This window comes from Lampetra fluviatilis, chromosome 53, assembly GCF_964198595.1.
Source record: "Lampetra fluviatilis chromosome 53, kcLamFluv1.1, whole genome shotgun sequence".
In the NCBI taxonomy this organism is placed as follows: domain Eukaryota; kingdom Metazoa; phylum Chordata; class Hyperoartia; order Petromyzontiformes; family Petromyzontidae; genus Lampetra; species Lampetra fluviatilis.
The window spans coordinates 761,448-781,451 of NC_136327.1; the positions used below are offsets into that span (position 1 = coordinate 761,448).

The following is a 20,004-nucleotide window of genomic DNA, read 5'->3' on the forward strand; positions in this document are numbered from 1 at the left end:
ACACGGATGGGCTGCAGCTAATGTATTGTTGAAAGCAATACGGCCCTGATTTAGTGTCCATCTCTAAAATATTCCCGAAACGGAGCTCAGATTTGAACAACGGTATTGTTCGATGATTTGTCAGTGGATGACACACGTCGATTATGTCTTGTTACTCAGTTCTTTGCATTGTATATGTTAATATATTGTTTAAGTTAACACGTGTTTGTTGTTTGTGTTGTTCATAACAGGTGCAACAGTGCATACTCTCATATAATAAAACGTTTGCTCATTGTATACTGACCTGTAGTTTTACAATGTTTCTTTCTATAATTCTCCTTTGAAAGACTAAACTTGGTGGGATTTCACCTTGTTTTTAAAATAGACAATGTGGTGAGGTTCTAAAAGCCCTTTGTGGCATTCGCCAATTTGACAGCTCGGAAATGTGTGAATGTATCTTGTGATTACATTTAAATATAGAATCTCTGCTCTTGGTATGCAGCTCGGTGAAGTAGCCAGAGGGCCGCACTCTCACTCGGTAGGACACGAGTACAAAGCAGAGGTCGCAAACGGGTTTTGATTCCTTACCCGTACCCGGCCGCACCAGGGTCGCAAAACGGGTACCCGTACCCGGCCGATACCCGTACCCAGCCGGGTACGGGTACCTGATTGCGACCTCTGGGATGAAGCCATGATGCAGGCGCGGGTGGGTTGATTCTAGGAACTTGAATTGTGAGAAGAGACAAGACGTTGGGAAATGAGTGACAAACGGTGACTCACCAGTGACTCACGTCCTACCCGTACCCGGCCGCACCAGGGTCGCAAACGGGTACCCGTACCCAGTCGGGTACGGGTAGCCGGGTATCGGGTACGGGTATCGGGTACCCGGTTGCGACTTCTGGTACAAATCCAGGTTGGGGGTTGACTGAGCCCATCATCATCCCTGGCGGGATCCGCTTGGCTGGACTGCAGCAAGGCAATAGAATGGTTGAGATGTGATGCCAGGCGGTATGGGACTCCGAGGCAATTAAGTAAGTGCCCTGTACTTGCAAATGAAGAGATTTCTTGCTCAACTGAGCATTGAGGCAAAGTGTTAATCTCAATTTTACATTTCTGCACCGGTGGAAATTCCACATTTATATGGGGGGGTGAGTATCCATAGGGAAACCGCTGTTGACTACCCCAAACGACGCCGGAGTGATGATGGGCTGAGTCAACCCCCAACTCGGATTTAAACTCAAAACCTTCCCATTGTGAGAAGCTGGCTCTACCGCTGAGCCACTGATAGAGGTGATCAGCAACCTACTTTCTGTACTGTTATTTGCTGGCCTTTCTCATCGGTTGGTGTGTCTAATGTTCCACCACCATCGTCTCCACTGGCATACACCACCTCGCGGTCATCCCGTTGTCTTTAACACGTGTGGGATATTGTTGGCTCGCACTGTCACTCAGCCTATCCCTTGTATCCTCACAGGGAGGTGCAATACGTCGTATTGCACAACATTGCTACCATGACCATTAGAAGAAGGGTAAGCTCCTTTGTTTCATAGTGAATTATATTCTGTGCAATACAAAGCTCTTCTCTAATGAATGTCATTGCCTGGTGGTGCTCCACAGCAAAGCATCGTGGTTTTTTCGTATGCTTTTGCATTGAACGGGGTCCCATTGTTTATATGGAATGCTCTTGCCAATAACATCCGGAAGCCCAGCAGCATTTCTTTGAACAAGGCTGACTCCACTGATGAGACCCAGAAGGTCGAAACTTGTCCAGCGTTTCCTTGCTTACATACAAATGGTGCTGGATAATATTGGTCTGCAAAGCCACTTGGCCAATGGATTATAGTAATATATGTTTATCTGTTTGCAGAGAGACAAAACAGAGCCCTGCATACATTCGCATTTATGAATAATGAATGTTTAGAGTTTTAATGCTTTTTATATCAATTTATCGCCAAATGTTTTTTCTTTGATAACTCTTGGTTATATTGAAACACACTGGCTGTAAAATGGACGTGTGTGGCTTGGTTGCAGGGTATGTTCGAGCCTTACCTCAAGAACTTTTACATCCGCTCTACAGACCCAACACAGATCAAAACTCTGAAGGTACCAACGCCATCCTCGTAATCATGAACAGTAGGGAGCAGTGAACCGTAGGTTACCCCATTCCTCTCTCTGATCCAGATCCAACTGGATTTTAATGTCACTGATCCTAAGCAGTTGGCCGAGTGCCAAACACTTTGAGCAGACTGCAGTACCAGGACTACTAGTGGCCCAGCTGTCCCCCACTTGTGGCGGAGATTTTTCGCTGTTCAACTCCGGCAGGCCGCCCTGGTCATTGCTGCGGGTGGATGAACCAACGAATATACGCGTCGTCCGCTTCGCAGCGGACGTTAAATATCTCGTTGACATCGCACGAATAAAGTGGGCCCGTCGCTTGCCGGCATCACGGGCAAATTTGAAAAAATGACACTCAATTAGAATTACATACAGCAACATCGCCCCCTTCATTCATGATATCTTTGCGCTATAAGGATGCTAGATTATAGATATATTTCATAGGCATCCTGCAATGAAAGTGTAAATATGATATATTATTTTTTGCTTTTAATTGTACTGTGATTTCACCTCCGTATTTGTTGGCCGCCTGTGTCCATCTCCAGCTTGAAATTCTCACCAACCTCGCAAGTGAGACCAGCATCTCGATCATCCTGCGAGAATTCCAGGTGAGTTACTGCATTGGCAATCCACACAATGAGTGGGCTTCTATAGGAGCATGTTAGGCAGGTAATGTTACGTTGTCATTCCATGATTTTTTTTAAACTTACAATTGTTCTTCAACAGAAATAAATCGGCTCTAGCATCCTGTAAATCACCGGACTTGTGTGTGGCCACACTCTGAATCCCTCCCCTCTCCCTGCCGCCTGGGAAAACAGACGCCGCTCCGTGCAGCTCACTTCTGCTTGCTCCGTATCTCTTCTCCATCTCTTCCCTACCCTCCCATCATCCTCTCTCATCGGCCTCTCTTCGCTGGGCCCCATCATTCCTCCTCCCCTTCCTGCACTGGCGCTCCTCCTCCTTTCTCCCTGCTGCTCATCTTGAGCCGTGTCCGCCCTGCGTCCCGGCATTCCTTCCCTCTCCTCCCTTTCCCGTGGTGTGCCATGGGTAGACTCTTTTGTTTGTACTTTCTGGACCATTTTTTGTCATTATTTATTTGACCATAAACAACCACGGCTTCATAAAGACTTTGCGTTTTTTCCTGCGCAAGTTCTTTTCCTTGCCGCTGGTTGTGGGGGACACCATCACCACTGCCCCGTGCTGCCGCGTCTCATTTCAAAATTACGTCCATTGCTCCATCGTTCCACGGTCCTCGCGGTGACACTGCCCAAACGTGTGACGGCCTCGGCCCTGTGCTTGAAGATGCTTTTGCTGGGGGCATGGATAATGTTTGAGTTTGTGAAGATTTGACATTGTGCAGCTGGATGGCACGTTGAGTTTGTTCCAATAAAAAAATACCCGCAAATGTAACTTGCTGACCCGCCCATACCGGAAATCTGAAAAACAGCTTCATGGCTTATCGGATTTCTCCTGCAGTCTAAATCAAGATTCTGATAAAGATTCTGAATTGGGATTATGCCTCGTAATCATTGCCTCCTCCTGGCTGACTAATGCATGAGGTTGCTTATGCAAATGAGAAGGATCATGGTCTCTTGACTTATCACCTGGTTAAACAAAATAAACTTGAAAATAGAATGTTCATATATGTTATTCACTTTAGCAAGGGTTTATTACTTTCTATGAAATGTTGTATTCTGTTGGCTGAGTGGAATTGTGTTTTGACGTTATTTTGAGTTCATTCAGTTTGAAGACTCAAGCTCTCTTGGTTGCTTGTTCATTTTGGCAGACTTACGTGAAGAGTCAGGACAAGGCTTTCGTGGCTGCCACCATCCACGCGATTGGCCGATGTGCGACCAACATCTCCGAAGTGACGGACACGTGCCTGAATGGCCTCGTGGGTCTCCTCTCCAACAGGGACGGTGAGATGCCTCTGCTCTTCTACTCGAAGCATAACAACAACGACGATGATCTGTTTGATAGAGCGAGCCTCCTTTAAAACTATAAAACTAAACTATTTTTTTTTATTCACCAGGTAAGGCCCACTGAGCTATGTAGCTCTTTATGAGAAGCAACCTGGCCACAAATGATAGCCCAACGAAGTGGCTTATTGTGTGGAAAATTCTAGCAGCCAAACGCTCTAAAGACATGTTAATTCTCAATGGGGAGGGAAAGAACTGGAGGACCCGGAGAAAAATCCACGCGCCCATGGGGAGAACATGATCTCACAGGAACAACCAGTCAGATTTTCGATATTAACCATTACAAAATCCTGTTTTCTAATTTGATTCTAAATAATCTGGGCCATTGAGTAACATTATTTACATTTTGACTTAAAACTTTTGTGACTGCACGGATTCATATTCTTTGGTTCTTTCGGTAAAGTCATGTAGACAGACGATAGGAAAAAAACACAAATAATTTGTGTTTTTTCTTTTACCGAAAGAATATTATATACATTATTCAGCGTGTTTCACTGCTGCTATTAGCATTGTCACCATAAGCAGCAGTGACACTTATGTGCTCTCCCTCTCTCTGCAGAGTCTGTTGTGGCCGAGAGCGTGGTGGTGATTAAGAAGTTGTTGCAGCTCCAGCCGTCCAAACACACCGAGATCATCAAGCACATGGCCAAGCTCCTGGACACCATCACGGTCAGGACGGCCCCGCAACAAGCGTGCACTACCTGCGTTGATTCTAGTTACATTCGTGCTTCTCTGCTGGGCGCGCACGCGCGTGTCGTGAGCGACTTCCGAGACACGTCGAGTAGAAGGCTTCTTATTTACTAAGAGCAGGCGGGGCGATACGCTTGGTAACGCGGCTACACATAGGCTGTGCAAACACGCAGCCCATCTCGGTCGTCCACTACGCGAGCTGCCAGAACCTTCTAGACCCTTCGGGATGGTTCCCGGAGCTTCTCGACTGACTCCGCCCTTCACCTTTACCCCAGACACGCCCCCCTTTTAATAAGGCATTATGTCATGCAGCCATAACCGTAATTACTCCTACAGGCCGGCAGGTGTCACCCTGTCATTATGCTTAATTTTCCAGTTATATTTGAGTTGGGGCACATAACTAGGCCTCTTATCCACTCCGAGGCAGCACCTTGCTAATGCCCTGCAGAGAGTGTTCATCTCATGTCAATCAAACCAAACGGTTTTAATTTGCTCAGATTCATTATAATATTTGTGTGTGCATTCGTTGGTTACCGGACTTCTACAGTCCAACCAACTCGCTCCACTTAAGAATTAGGTTTTAATAAATGTCACAACGTAACAGGTGAGCATAGTTGTAGAGAATATTGATCATAATGCCTCCTTCCCAAATTGTGCTAGTTTCTAAATAAAAATGTCTATTTACACATCCCATCAGCTGCACTGCCTTCGAGGAGTGCATCGTATCAGCAGCAGTAGTTCAGTACAAGAAAACTATGAACCGATTTCGATATTCATTGTCTCATCAGCAGGTTTAGGCCAGCTTAATCCAATGCTGGTGCACTGCACCCGACGCTCATGGGCAAGAAACCCTTTCAAAAAGAAATGGGGTTTATTGTGGGTGGCTTAAACCCGGATGTGAACCCAGGATGCCAGTGGTACCGGCTTCCTGCTCCAATGGACAAACAACAGAGAGCCCGAATGGACGGACAGCTTCCGATTTAGTATCTCTACCGCCCCTCTTCCCAGTGTGCTGGAAACTAAAGACGGCATCTCCCGTACCCCTGTGACCCGTCACAGGTGCCCATGGCTCGGGCGAGCATCCTGTGGCTGATTGGAGAGTACTGTGAGCACGTCCCCAAGATCGCTCCCGACGTTCTCAGGAAGGTCGCCAAATCGTTCATCGGCGAGGAAGATATTGTGAAGCTGCAGGTGCTGAACCTGGCAGCCAAGCTTTACCTCACCAACTCGAAGCAGGTGAGGCTGTGCTGGGAGAACCGCTGCACATTTTACTTTTTTTAACCGAGTTATGGTAATGCAAACTAAACCCAGTGTTTGACGATGCCGTAAGTTTTTTTGGCCGGTGATGTGGCCGAGCTGTCGCGCGTTCGCCGCTCGCTGCGGAGGTTGGCGATTGCGAATCCGGCAGTGCGCCCTGGTTAACACCGCTTGTGTAATCGACGGTAGAAAAAAAATACACGGCCGGCTGGTTCGCAGTGAACGTTAACGACCGAGTGACGAAACAGAGCAGTCATCGTGTGCTGGTGACCTGCTGGATTCGAACCACGAACCTCTTAACAGGTGGCCAAGTTCGCCAGCGCAGGGCGTGTCACCGCCCCACGCCGGTGCCAGTGTGTGGAGGGTGTGGGCGTGTAAAATAAAATGTTCAAAAGTTGAATCTGTAGTTTTAACTCTCCCACAGCATAGAGAACCACGTTAGTATATTAAACTGCTTTCATTTTAACCTTTCAGACTAAATTGCTTACTCAGTACGTACTGAACTTGGCCAAGTACGACCAGAATTACGACATCCGGGATCGGGCACGGTTCATCCGTCAGCTCATTGTCCCGACGGAGAAAACGGGAGCCCTGAGCAAGTACGCCAAAAAGATATTCCTGGCTCAGAAGCCTGCGCCGGTGTTGGAGTCGCCGTTCAAAGGTACGAGGCAACGGTCGTCGGCGACTGACTCTCTGTGCTCTCCGAGTTTTAGGAGGGGGTGTGCGTGTTATCATCTGGACAATCCAGTTGTTTTCGGGAAGACGCGTTTTAATCTAGTTGTTCAGAATGTCCTTCGAGTCAGACGGGTATTCATAGTCGACACGTCGCCGCCCAGAGGATGGACGACACCGCCCAGCCTTTCAGAATCCTCTTCCAGAAGGCGTCCATCCTGAAGCGGCGTGTTCATCATCATCTTCCACAAGGCGGCTCTCCACACTACCATTAATCTACCGATTATAAAAAACTAGTTTTTTATTACCCCAACATTTTGGGGTGTATCTTTCTCTCTGGAGGGCCTTGCAATCCGAAGAAGATGGTGAAATATCAATGTAGAGATGTGATAGCGAGCATACACTTTGAACTTCTTTGGACTATAGGGGTCTCTTTATCGGATGGTAGCAGTAGAGATTGATGTTTCTTCTCCCCCGTTGTTATAGAAGTGGAGTTGGATGGTAATAACTATCATGAAGCCTGGTATTTGGTTCCGAAAGCCTCACTGAGTGTCAAGACACTTGTCCCGGAGGGCCCTGCCACATTGTGATGTGTGCCCAATTCACTTACCCAGAGTTGGGTTTTTCATTTTGCCGATGATGATGATGAGAGGTGGAAATTATCCCAAAATTCTAAAAAAGATTCTAAACCATCCTTAAAAATGTGAAAATGTGACTTTGTTACCCGACTCACCCCTAGCGCGTTGCCGTTTTCAGACCGTGATCACTACCAGCTGGGCTCGCTGTCCCACATCCTGAACCTGAAGGCCACGGGCTATCAGGAGCTGCCCAATTGGCCCGAGACGGCACCGGACCCGTCCGTGAGGAACGTGGAGGTAACGTCACGTCGAAAACAACAGCTTGGCGAGCGGGTTATCGTTTGAGTTGTTAAATAATAATATTGATAGTAGTTTAGGACATTTGTTGACACGATCGTTCTTACAGCGCAAGGCTGCTGCTGTGTTTCACAGACACAGTCTGCACTAGTTTCACAGTAGGGGCGAGGTTGCTGTGTGCACGATCCGATTGAGTGATGTGCAGGTATTTTTTTGTAATTTGTTCCGTGATGCCGGCACACAATGGCTCTCTCTTTTTATACGACGTCACGGCATTTTTAACGTCCCCTGTGAAGCAGATAGCACTTAAAATTGTACGGTGAACACACCATGCAGTATTAACCTGGGCGGCCTGCCGGATTTAGAAGCGGGAACCTCTGAAAACAATCGACAAAACTCGCTACAGCCGGGCCAGGTCACCGCCCCAGCGAAATGGATCAATAGACTTTCAAAAATTTTTTATAAAATAAACAAAGCTGCTGGCTTGGAAAGATTGTAACCACAAACAGGGGAAGTGCCTAAATAGCTTGGTGATGTGACCTTGTGGGATACATTGGTTCATGAGCACATGTGTGATTCAATGCCTTGTGGGCAGTGGGGAGCCGTAGCGGGAGTGCAGCGGTTAGCGTGCTGCGCTATGAACCCGGCGACCTGAGTTCGATTCCCGCTTATGGCCAACACCAGTCACGATTATCTGAACTGGTTCCCCTGGGCATTCCCTAGGTTGATTCAGCCTCAAGTAAGTACCTGCTGTGTGGTGTATATATATTGCCACTGGGGATACAAAGGCGCCCGGGCATGGTGCTGACCACCCACCCCCTCGTGTGCCGTACCGGCCTTCATACCCCAGCAGTCTGTTCCAGGCGACACGGGTGGTGGGGGGGGGTCTCTTGTCATATTCACGGCGTAGGAGTCGGGCGTTGTCCTTCGGGTTTGTTCCTGTCATGTGGGTTCTCATAGGAACAGTGTCGTCCAATTATGGGGCTGCAGACCCCATAATATTCTATCCCTCCAGCCTCTCCTATTGATGTGCTATGAAGAAGGAGCCATTGCTCAAAACGTCGCTTGTATATCTCTTTTCCTCCAAGGGCCACGGTGTTATGAACGAATATGTTGCATTTTTTTTGTTTTCCTACTTGTTCTTGTGCACCATTGTAGCAGCAATCGCCAAGTAATTCGATAACATTCTGGGCATTCCACACCCAGTGGACAGCATTGGCGAGAGGTGAACTTGTGATCGTGCCGCCGCTATCGGGGCCTCTGCTGTCCGCTCACCATCTGCGCGTTGCACAAATCGAACGTCGAACCACTCGTAATATTTTGGCAACGCTCGCGATGAGAACGCGCGTGGATACTTTGCTGCAGGTTTAAGTCTCCGAAAATGGCAACTGTGGCTGGATTTTGTGCGCAGGTTCCCGAATGGTCTAAAGCGTCAACGAAGGAGAAGAAGAAGGAAAAGAAGGAAAAGTCGTTCTACTCGGAGTCGGAGTCCGAGGCTACGGAATCGGCCGACACCAGTGAGCAAAAAAAATGCGAACGTCTCCACGCGTTGTGTGTATGTTGAACTTGTTTCGCACCGTACGTAGCCGGCCGTGGTATTCGGAGGTGCGGGTGAGCGGGAGGAGACACTCCGGCCTGACACTGACTTGACGTTTGGAGACGGGGGCCCCGAACGTGGCACGGCAGGTTGTCGTCCTACAGCAGCCTCAATCGTCGTGGGTTTTGCATCCCCGGTGGGAAACGCCCGCGTTGTTTGTTGTGCGCAGGTGAGGATTCGGAGAGCGAGTCCGGCAGCGGATCTGGCAGCGGCTCCAGCAGCGAGGAAGGGGAAAGCAACGAGTCTGAGTCCGAGTCCGATAAGGAAGACGCCAAGACCATCAAGGTCAAGGCACACCACACTGACAGGTATGTATTGCATGCATCTCTTCAGTTGTGCATTTGAACGGTGAATTGCATTTGACTTGTGTGTACGTATGTTGAACTTCTTTCGCACCGTACGTAGCCAACCGTGCTAATCGGAGGTGCGGGGGAAGGACGACAAACTAAACACACAAACATTTGGTCTGCGGGTTTTGTTGTCGTCATCCAGATAGCTGGAGCTATACACTTTTAGATTTAAATTGAAAAGTCATTTCTTTAGAACTGCATTGTTTGTTTAATTATTTGTTATTCCCCCATGATTAATTGAAGGTTGATGGGGTCGCAGGTCCAGAAAGGTTGGGAACTGCTGCTGTAGACTTTGGGTCCAGGAGCTCATAATGAAGCCTTAGATAGAAAAAAAACAAATGTTTTACATTTTCCGTTTTCTTTCGGGGGTTCTACATTTTCTGATATCATGCTTGAATGTGCACCTTGTAGTGACAAAAGTGAAGAGGAAACAAAGAAAGTTGCCGGTAAAACGGACGATTCTTCAGAAGAGAGTTCATCAGAAGAAAGTTCCTCCGAGATTTCGTCAAAAAGCGATTCCGAATCGGACGAAGCCCCCGTCAAACCGGAGAAGAAGCAGGTACGGCGACGCTGAGGGTTGGCAGGGCAGCACCGTGGCAGCACGTGGGTGCCACGGCGAGGAGGGGCGAGGTTCGATTGGCGACTCGGTGACGTTTTGAGTGGAAGTTGTCCTCCCGCTGCTTTGCTCGCGTTTCCTGGAGGTTCTCCAGTTTCCTCCCAAAGCTGAAACAACAAGATGCAATGTACCTGGTGTGGTTCAAACGTCACAATGCCGATGAATGACTCTATTGGGATTACACAAAGTAACATTGCCCTCCCCTCTACTGTGAAACCGGTGCAGACACCGTCCCTTTCTGATAGCCGTGCGCTATTAGAATGGCGCCCACACTAAATGCACGAAGTTATCAAAGTGTTGCGAACACGTGAACGAGCACGGGACGTCGTGGGGTGATGTGTGTGTGTGTGCGCGCACACAGGCCGAAGTGAAGAAAGTGAAGAAGCGAAGTGGCTCGTCGAAGCAGGAGGTGTCGCTGCTGGACCTGGACGACTGTAAGCAGAGTCTCGCAGACATCACCTGACGCTGGATCTCTTGGGCTGATGGGTTTTGTCTATGTGGTTTATATGTTTCTATATCTAAATCCACTCAGGCCTCCCGTATACCATGTGGCTGCCGTGTGGCCACCCCCCACTCTAAACCGCTTACCACGACCCCCCGCTCCCACCTCCGAAAACGGATGCTGCCCCTCTGTGCAGCAACATCGAGGCCCTTTGCTGCTATTTTTCCCATTACTCTTACATCGTTTTCCTCTTATTTTCCATTCTCTTTCTTCCTCGTTCCTTGTTATTTTTCCACGCGTTATATTACCGTCTGTACCCCCCTTCCCAACGTGTGCCACGGGTAAATAATGAAAGTTGTATTGTTACTCATCTTTCCATTGGGGGTGACTCTTAATCACATTAACTACGACCGTACCGTTGGGGGTGGCGTTTAACCACATTCACAACATCCGTACCATTGTTGGGTGGCGTTTAACCACATTCACAACCTCCGTACCATTGTTGGGTGGCGTTTAACCACATTCACAACATCCGTACCATTGTTGGGTGGCGTTTAACCACATTCACAACATCCGTACCATTGTTGGGTGGCGTTTAACCACATTCACAACATCCGTACTATTGTTGGGTGGCGTTTAATCACATTAACTATGAGCAGTACCGTTGGGGGTGGCGTTTAACCACATTCACAACCTCCGTAATGCCTATTGCCGTTCCGCAGTCGGCACGAGTCCCTCCGAGCCGGCGACTCCGGTCAGCCTCCTGCCCACGCACCTCGCCACTGACCTGCAGGGCCTGAGCATGGCCGAGAACTCGCCAACGATCGACGTGAGCTCGCTCGGACATCGGCACGCACGGGGCAGGGGTGGCTGGGGTGGGCCCTGCACCGCCAAATACCCCTTTGGGCCCTCTCAAGTTGGCTCCTCCTTGACGGTGTCCGTCCCCGTGGTGGTGCCTCCCCGACCCCCATGAGATAGCTCTCCCGGCCCCTTGCGTCCAAAAGGAGCCGGACTTGTTCCAAACACTCGGGGATGTGCTCTGGGGTCCTATGTTGATACGTTTGCCCAAGCATCTGAAGATTCTGCATAAGGCAACCATATACACACGCACAGTGCGCGCAAAAGGCGAGGGCCTCTCTGCAGTGACAGACGTGACCGAGATGCGTGTGTTGTTCGTGAGTGGTCGCCCGCCAGAGCTATTTGAAGGTCCTGTGCGACTATTGGGACGGAATCAGAATCTTTGTTTAGACTGGGGGAGGAATCCGATGAGCTATGAAGCTCTGCTTCAGAGATGTCCAGTATGGGCAGGGCAGCAAGGAATCGTTTCCCTTCCTCCTGGTTTTGGCGACTGACCTGTACCACCCCCACCACCCCGCGTGGCCCCTGCCGCAGGTGTCTAGCCCCATGTTCGTGCCCAGCAAGTCGCACGAGCTGCTGCACCGGCTGAGCGGGGAGGGGCTGGCCGCCGAGTACCGCTTCCCGCGCCAGGCCTGCATCTACAACGCCAAGATGGTGTCGGTGCAGATCACCTTCACCAACTGCGGCGACGCCACCGTCGAGAGCGTGCACATCGGGGAGACCAAACTGCAGCCGGGCATGAGCATCCACAAGTTCAAGGAGATCGGTGCGGCAACGATAGGGTTCACAAAAAAAATAACAACAAAGTGTGTGACTTGTAGAAAAATCGAAACGGACAAATCATTACTTGCGATTGCGAACCCTGTTTAAACTTTACTGTTTCAATTTTACCAGGTAAGGCCCACTGAGCTATTTCACTCTTTTTCAGAAGCTACCTCACTTAGTATACAGGAGGTCGTGGGTTCGATCCCGACCCTACCCTGACACCTGCTGTATATTTTGAGTTTGCATGTCTCTCTCCCCATGGTCATGTGAATTCTTCTCCGAGTCCTCAAATTTTTCCCTCCACATTTAGAAACGTGCGTTTTAGAGTATTTGGTTGCTATTAATTTCTACACGACAAGCCACTTTGTTGAGCTATTATTTGTGGCCAGGTCGCTTCTTAAAAAGAGCTGTATAGCTCAGTGGGCCTTAACTGGCAAAATAAATACATTCTTCAAATAGTTTGGCTCATGACTCAGAGCCAAGCCGTAATGAAGAAGTCGGGCCTACGTGTTCTTTTTTCAGATGCTCTACCTCCTGGCGAGACGGTGACTGCTTCTTTGGGCATTGACTTCTGCGACTCCACTCAGCCTGCAAACATTCACCTGTGGTGAGCCAGGCCGCCGTGCCACGGCGTCACGGGCACGCATCACGCAGTGCAATGCACAAGATGCACGAGAATCGTGCTAAGGCCAAGATGTAGGGTCCACAGAGGTTGTATTGTCCGTCTTCTAAATATCGTCATTTCGTGATTATCGCTGCACGTTTACTTTGTAGTTTTCTGCAATAACATTTACGAGATAATGACAGTTAAAAGTAAAAAATAACAGCTACATTCACTTGAAAAAATAGCAAATGCCTATTTATACTTTGTAAAACTGTTTTCAGAGTAAGTGACTGTACGATGGTTACGTGACCTCACCGTTGGTTTTATACGAGGTGTAGAATTAGGTGTAACATATTTACTCTGCCGCGCTGCCACCCCATACAATCATGAGTGGCGGGGGTGGCACCTCGCAGCAAGAAGGTGCCTGGTTGCCATTCCTGACTCGGGCACCTCTCTGCATGGAGTTCTCTGTTCTCCACTCCACCCCCCTCGATCCCACCCCCCTCCATTCTCCATGGGTTTCCTCCCATAGTTTTTTTTTGTTTTTCAAGAGCCAAGGACACAGTGAGGACTATGAAAGGGAGGGGGCGAGACGGTGCATTGTAACAAGAGAGCGTCCAATAGTAATGGCGAGTCGCGACACCGCCGTGGTTAGGGAGCGGCCGAGAGCACCTGGGCTCGCCGCCCTGCCATGGCAGGGGCAACCATCAGGGACAAAGTATTCCATAGGGGCAGGGGGAGGGGTTCCTCCTATGGTTCAAAAGAAAACCACCCATACAATGTCATTTGTATTGGCCAGAACATCCCCATGCTGAAGTATCCCTGCAGATGACTCCGCTGGGAGTTACGGACAGCAACATCATCATCAAGCGCCCCCCTCCTCCTCACTGCCAAAGCTTGTCAGGACCCTCCTAAAAAGTGTCTTGAGACTCCGCAAAGCTCTGGGGTGTAAACTAGCATCGCAATGAAATGTACATTTATGAAAGAAAGTGAACACGGTCGTTGTGTTTCATTTCAGTACAAAAAATAGAAAGTTTCCTGTGAGCATCCAGACTCCTGTGGGTGAGCTGCTGCTGCCCGTCACCATGACTGAGAGTGACTTCAAGAAGGAACAAGGTTCACACCTCACTGCTGCTTCTTCTTCTTGCTGCTGCTGCTGCCGCCGAATCGTATTTACTCGTTTCGCTTGTAAATTGAAAACGCATTTCTTTAGAGCTGCTCTTTGTGTTTAGTTTGTTGTCTTTCCCCCGCAACTCCGATTTGCACAGTTTTCTACGTACGGTGCGAAATACGTTCAACGTACGTACGTACATACGTATTGTACCGACCGCTGATTTGTGTTTGGAACTCTTTTTAAAAACCTGAAGTTCATGATGAGCGGCAGCTCGCCGACCGAGATGCCTAACTGGATCGTTTACTTCGTGCGTATCACGCATAGTGTTGTTGACGAATGTGAGTTTTTATTATTATTATTATTGGTGCTTGTGCACCACTGCCAACACGTAGCAGTAGCAGAATCGCCAAGTAATCCGCTTTGCCGTGGATCGTCACAAACACGCACGATGGCAGAGAAGATGGTACAAAGGCTGAAGAGAGCACAGAGAAGGATGGAGAGGCGCATGCTTGGATCTTGACCAAGAGACAGGAAGGAGGAGGGGAACCTGTGGATGAGAGAACGTATGCAAGTTGCAGATAAAAACAAAACGAGCAGGCGTGGGCAAGGCCCAACGCCCCAAGTGATGACGGCCCGGCGGTGGAGACTAACGACAGAGTCGCAGCCAAAGGAGGACACGCTCCTGAGAGGCCGATTTTAAAAAAAACAAGAATAGGCTTTACCCCTTCTGGCAATAAACAGGAGTTGTGTTAAAATGTTAAAACACCAGATATAAACCTTTTGCAAGGCATCAAGTCTGCATTAACCACATACACCTGTGGCCAAACAAACTTTGTCTTGGAAACTGATTGGCCTACACCAGAGACGGCCTTCTTTACAAGTCATGAAATTGGCTTGTGTGTGCAGCAGCTATATGGATGGTCACGTCGCCAGACCGTGTGCGAGATGCAGACACCTTGGGGAGGCCTTCATCCAGCATTGGATAGATCATGGCTGATTATGAAATAAATTCTATGAAAACCGAGTGTTAAATATTGTGTAAGATCGTCATCTTGACGCTTGGTTCCCATTTTGACGTTGAATTGTACAAGACTGTAACGCTATCATGGTAAATAGTGGTATAATTAAAGTAGCGTAAATAATAAATTACACTTGTTTAAATATATTCAGTACGAGAGCATTTGTCCTTATTTTATGTTTTTAACGTTCTATTTGTTCTTCATTGTCCTGTTTTTTTTTCTTTTCCTTCCAGGAAAACTGTCTGGCATGAATGAGACTTCCGCGAAGGTGGAGATGCCGGCTCACAACTTAACGAGCCAAGTTATTCGCCAGAAAGTGGCGTCTGTGGCGAATGTGGGCAGCGTGCCTTCGGGACAGAACAACCTACACAGGTGCGTGCGCTGTCGTGACACAATGCACCTCGCAACCAATCGTGACGCTTCGTCGTTCCATGCTTTCTGCATTACACGACTCGCTTTCTCCCCCGGTGTTTCAAAGCACGTGACCCAAAACCATTTGTTTTCCACTCGTTTATGCAGGAATTGAATCTCATGGCTCCTTTTCAGGAGGGTCCTGCCAAGTTGTATGCAGTCGAGGGGCGACGTAATGCCAATTGAGTAATTTACAGGAAATGTTTCAGCATTGAGATGTTTGACCAATACCTGTTGCATTGTGTATACGGTAAAAACTCGTTATTTCGTAATTGGGAATAATTCTTTACGGCTGCACTTTCGGTATTTATACGGTGTATTAGTAATTCGCCATGAGTCGAATCTCCGTACCGAATGGTCCAATTTGGGCATAGCACGTGGAGTGATGCCGCACACCACGACCGAAGCAATGACTCGGCCGAGTGGCGGCGTGCGTGGTGAGCGTTGGTGCAGACCTCTTGTTGCTTTGGACTTTACCTTGTGTGTGCACTCTGTGCAAGCCACAACCCTCTCGGCAGTGTCGTCTCCACCTACATGAAGAAGTAGTAGAAAGGGACCGAAGTTTCCAAAGATTTGAATATAATTGATGCAGGTGTGTCAATGCGTATGGTGTGTGAAGAGTTTTGAAAACAAATATGGGGCAGGAGTCACTGGGGGGGAGTACCATTGTACATAATTTGGAATATTGGATAATTTGGCAAGGCCAGAGCCCTATATGTGTCGAATTAACAAGGGTTTCTTGTATATTTAATTTTCCGGACCTCATTCCCAACAGATCTCTTTTGTAATACCGGGAATGCATTGTCGTGTGGAAGAGGAGCGACTTGTACTCCCGTCGTTCAGAATCATCTTGCGGAAGGCTGTTCTCGGTGGCGGTACGTGACCAGTCAGGAGGACACGGGGCAAAATAATGCGGCGATGTTCCGATGTGTTGCAGATTTGCTGCCAAGACGGTGAGCTCCTCCAGCCTGCTGCTTGTGACTGTGGACATGAAGTCCGAGGGGGTAGCTCAGCTCTCCGTCAACTGTGAAAAAATGGTCGTCAGCTCCATGCTGTTTCAGGAGCTGAAGCAAGTGCTGTCCGAGCCATAACCGCGTCAACCCATATCAACTACCAAATCTCCCGGTGATGGGCAATTCTCAATCGGCTATCTACATCCGTTCCACGTTATTTAAGTATGAACATTTTGTTGTCAATTTACACTTCACGAAATCAATTTTAAAATTCACGTAAGTTATGTAAAACCAAATATATTAAAAAACGCCATTGAAAGTTTAAAGTGGCTAAGTAGCGTGTTTTAGGGTTGCGATCGCTCTAAGCTCGTGGGAAACTCCCCCCAGGGCTTCAGGGGTGAATGAATACGATCGGTCAGTCAGGTGCAGCACGCTCGCCTTTGCTAGTTGGGTAAAACTATCGACCAGAATGAAGTATTTCTCCACGCTTAAATCCATGTCATCGTCAGCCTTGGTCAGTCCACAGCTGGATGAATGCCTCCCCAACTTTGTCCCCATCTCTCGCGGTTCTTCTGCGCTGTAACAGTTCGCCTCACAGCTGCGACGCACGAGCCAAGCGCGTGGCTCCGCCTCCTCGGTGGACGTCCCCTCAGATCCATTCCATTACTTGGTGCCCGTGTCGTCGTTCTTGGCCATGGGCCATCTTTCCTGCTAGCAATGACGTCCTGCCAAAGCCCACTTGGTTTTCACATCTTGAAGGTGGTGTTTAACTTGTGTGTGTTCTCTAATCCACGCGTTCCTCTTCATTGTCTCTCAATGTGCATCTCTCCGTGCTCCTTTTGTCGACTCTTGAGCTGTTGTTCCATGTTTGTTGTCGTTCATCAGCTCGTTTGTTTCTGAACCACGTGCTCCAGCAGGCGGTACGCGCTGAGTGAGCACGTTCGTCCAGAGGCCACATTGCTCGTTTACCTTTCAACATCAAGTCCATCCAAATTCACTCCAACTTACTCTCATTCACCTCTTCATCATTTTAATTCCAGTCCATCTTCAAAAGCTGTCTTGGTTACAAATGCTCTTCCATGATTTCCACATCTCTTCAGTCATATAAACTGGAAATAATAATAATACATTTTACATTGATAGGATAAGCATATACAATAAGATGTAATTTGTATTTATTTTGCAAGTTTAAGCAATGTATTGGGCATAACAGGTAATCCTTATAGTCATTGATACAATATTACCAAGAAAAAAATATTCTGTAAGTTATTTCAGATAGTTTTAATTTTACCAGGAAGCTAATTAAGAAAAATTAATTTAAATTGTACAGTCCATAGGTGTCGCCAATGTATGGCTGGACACTTTTGCTCTCTAAACTTTTCCAGATTGGAAACCGTTATGTCTTAAAACACGTGGTTTTGCGCACGAGTGAATTTATAGAAATGTTTCACCCGCCGATAATCCGGGAAACCCTTACGTATGTTACGTAGATAAATCTTGAGATCAATATGCTGTTGTGCCACTTGTACATGCCGCTGTGGGGGTGGACGGTCCAGGAGAAAAGTCAAAGCAATGTTCTGCTCAAATGAGCATTGAGGCATTTGTGCTCACCTGTTTACATCCCTGCTGGACCAGTGGTGGAAATTCCACATTACCTGTGGTGGCGGCGAGTCTCTCCATAGGACAACCACTGTTGACTGGCCCATCAAGTGGCACTCATTTTATCGACACTGGAGGGTAATGGGCCGAGTCCGTCCTTCCAATGGCGAGGAGCTCTCCCTCCCGCTGAGCCACCTCGCCAGGTGAGCGAGCCACTGGTTCGGGGTAATGAGCCGCAGGATGGCATCGTTATATACGAAGCTCTCCCGCGTGCCGTTGAATATCTCCAAGCTGAGTCGAGCCTCACCGCAGGAAGTAGACACCACGGACCCAACGGTTTACCCGACAAAACTGCCATTGTACGTGCTACATGCGGCGGTGGAAATGGGCCTTTGTTTAAAGTTTACGCGCTCATTGTGTTTCTTGGTTCTCAAGATTTGCGGAGCGTGGAGCATTCCGCAGTGTCGTGCCCCAGCACGTCTCGTTTTGAACACTGCAGGTCGGTCGCGATGAGCCGCGGGCAGACCTTTTCACAGCTGTTCAGCATTTGGCAGACAGGTCGAGAGGTCCAAGCGGCCGCCCTCCTTGAGGTCTCTCCCGAGTCTAAAAACTGCATCGCCAGGACTCGATGTCGGCGGCACCAAGCGCCTAGGAGCCGCTCAAGCCGACCGTGAAGGTTGTGGCATTGTGAAGGCCAATTGTTGTACCCAGTAGGGGGGTCCTCACCCCAGCTCGACGACGGAGCCACCAAACCTTTACGTTGGTACAACACGCGGGCAGAGCACCGCAGTACAACACGCGCGTTTCGGTAGACCCTTGTATCCCGATTGAAGGTTTCCCAGGTAGGGCCGCGGGCATCTTTAGCAGTGCGGGATGGACTCGTGCAGATGTCACCCCACAGCAGCAGCAGCAGCGCGTGGCGAAAGCTTGAGAGTAGAAATGCCCAACTCGTGGCCCCAACCCACAAAGCCACACTCGGGGGATTGCTGCAATGGTAAAACTGTCCTCAGTGCAAACTTTATTGGGTAAATCCATTAGCACGTTCATCCAGACTTGTTCGTTCTCGTTTCCACATTGTCGTGTTAATTTTGGCGAGTTTGATGCCCTCCACGTTTGTTGTAATAGGTTTCGAAATTGCCTATCGCTGCTGAATTTGCTCGGTGTGATGAACCGTCAACTTTTGTATATGGTCATTTGAAATGATGCTGCAGCCTCTGCACATAAATTATACATTTACCGTACATTCCTCTCCTTGGTTGATAATCATGTATGCAAATAGTTGTAGGCAGTGTTAATTGTGTTCACATTAGTGACGAAACTATTCATCGGCGAAGCGGAGTTTTTCGTGAACTTTGGCTAGTGGACGAAAATCATGGAGAGCGACGGTGACCGCCCACCACAGACCAAAGTGCGACTTGCCGTGACGAGTCTGAACCCAGATCATTCAGTACGAGGAAGTCCAAACATGGCGAAATATTTTCAGAGTTCACTATTTGGTCGACCTGATTGATGGGGGGGGGGGCGAGATCTGACACTTAAATCAACATTCACGAACCAAGAGTGGACTAAATAGTTTTTTGCAAATGAGAACGACTTTTGACTAAATTCCACAGGTTCGTCAGGTACGGGGCTAAGATTACAAAAGAAGTAATTGGGGACAATATTAACACTGCTTGTAGTTTCCCCCTCCCCGTAGTTTGTTACTTTTCCAATGTGATGTAATCTTGTGATTTCAAACCCTGCATGCAAGTTAATAAAATGTACACAAAAAGTGGTCGCATTGTTCACTTTGGGAATGTCACCGTTTTGATATTCCTGTCGCTGCGTTGTGTCAATGTTGAATTAAAGAGTTTGGAAATGTCCATCCAGTAAATAGGACATATTAAAGCATGCCAGAAGTAAACCTTCCCATGCAAAGCTTGGTAAAATGAGCATGAGTGAAAAGCCATGGGTACTAACAATTCAACATTTCTGGCAATGGCCCCCTCTTCTCATCGTGGAGGCTGAGTCAATGACAAGGTGCACAATGGAGCCCTTGAAGCATAGTGCAGTCTCAAACTAATCAATCTTTGGCCTCACATAATGGGCCAGGATATTTTGTACCACCAG

At 48.3% G+C, this 20,004-nt stretch overlaps 1 protein-coding gene across 2 annotated transcripts in view; it reads left to right on the top strand.

Annotated features, from left to right (window-relative positions):
* AP3B2 (adaptor related protein complex 3 subunit beta 2) overlaps nt 1–19,669 on the top strand; it is a 32,064-nt gene extending 12,395 nt beyond the window's left edge. For both annotated transcript variants that reach the window (XM_078879125.1, XM_078879126.1), the window contains exons 11-28: nt 1,454–1,508; nt 2,011–2,082; nt 2,640–2,702; nt 3,881–4,013; nt 4,633–4,742; nt 5,823–5,999; nt 6,495–6,681; nt 7,449–7,567; nt 8,979–9,084; nt 9,334–9,472; nt 9,926–10,073; nt 10,492–10,564; nt 11,295–11,401; nt 11,965–12,196; nt 12,718–12,802; nt 13,818–13,915; nt 15,166–15,304; nt 16,281–19,669. In XM_078879125.1, coding sequence (XP_078735251.1) covers nt 1,454–1,508; nt 2,011–2,082; nt 2,640–2,702; nt 3,881–4,013; nt 4,633–4,742; nt 5,823–5,999; nt 6,495–6,681; nt 7,449–7,567; nt 8,979–9,084; nt 9,334–9,472; nt 9,926–10,073; nt 10,492–10,564; nt 11,295–11,401; nt 11,965–12,196; nt 12,718–12,802; nt 13,818–13,915; nt 15,166–15,304; nt 16,281–16,434 — 2,197 coding nt within the window. In that variant the 3' untranslated portion in view covers nt 16,435–19,669. The remainder of the gene's footprint in view (nt 1–1,453; nt 1,509–2,010; nt 2,083–2,639; nt 2,703–3,880; nt 4,014–4,632; nt 4,743–5,822; nt 6,000–6,494; nt 6,682–7,448; nt 7,568–8,978; nt 9,085–9,333; nt 9,473–9,925; nt 10,074–10,491; nt 10,565–11,294; nt 11,402–11,964; nt 12,197–12,717; nt 12,803–13,817; nt 13,916–15,165; nt 15,305–16,280) is intronic.
* Nucleotides 19,670–20,004: the final 335 nt, after the last annotated feature.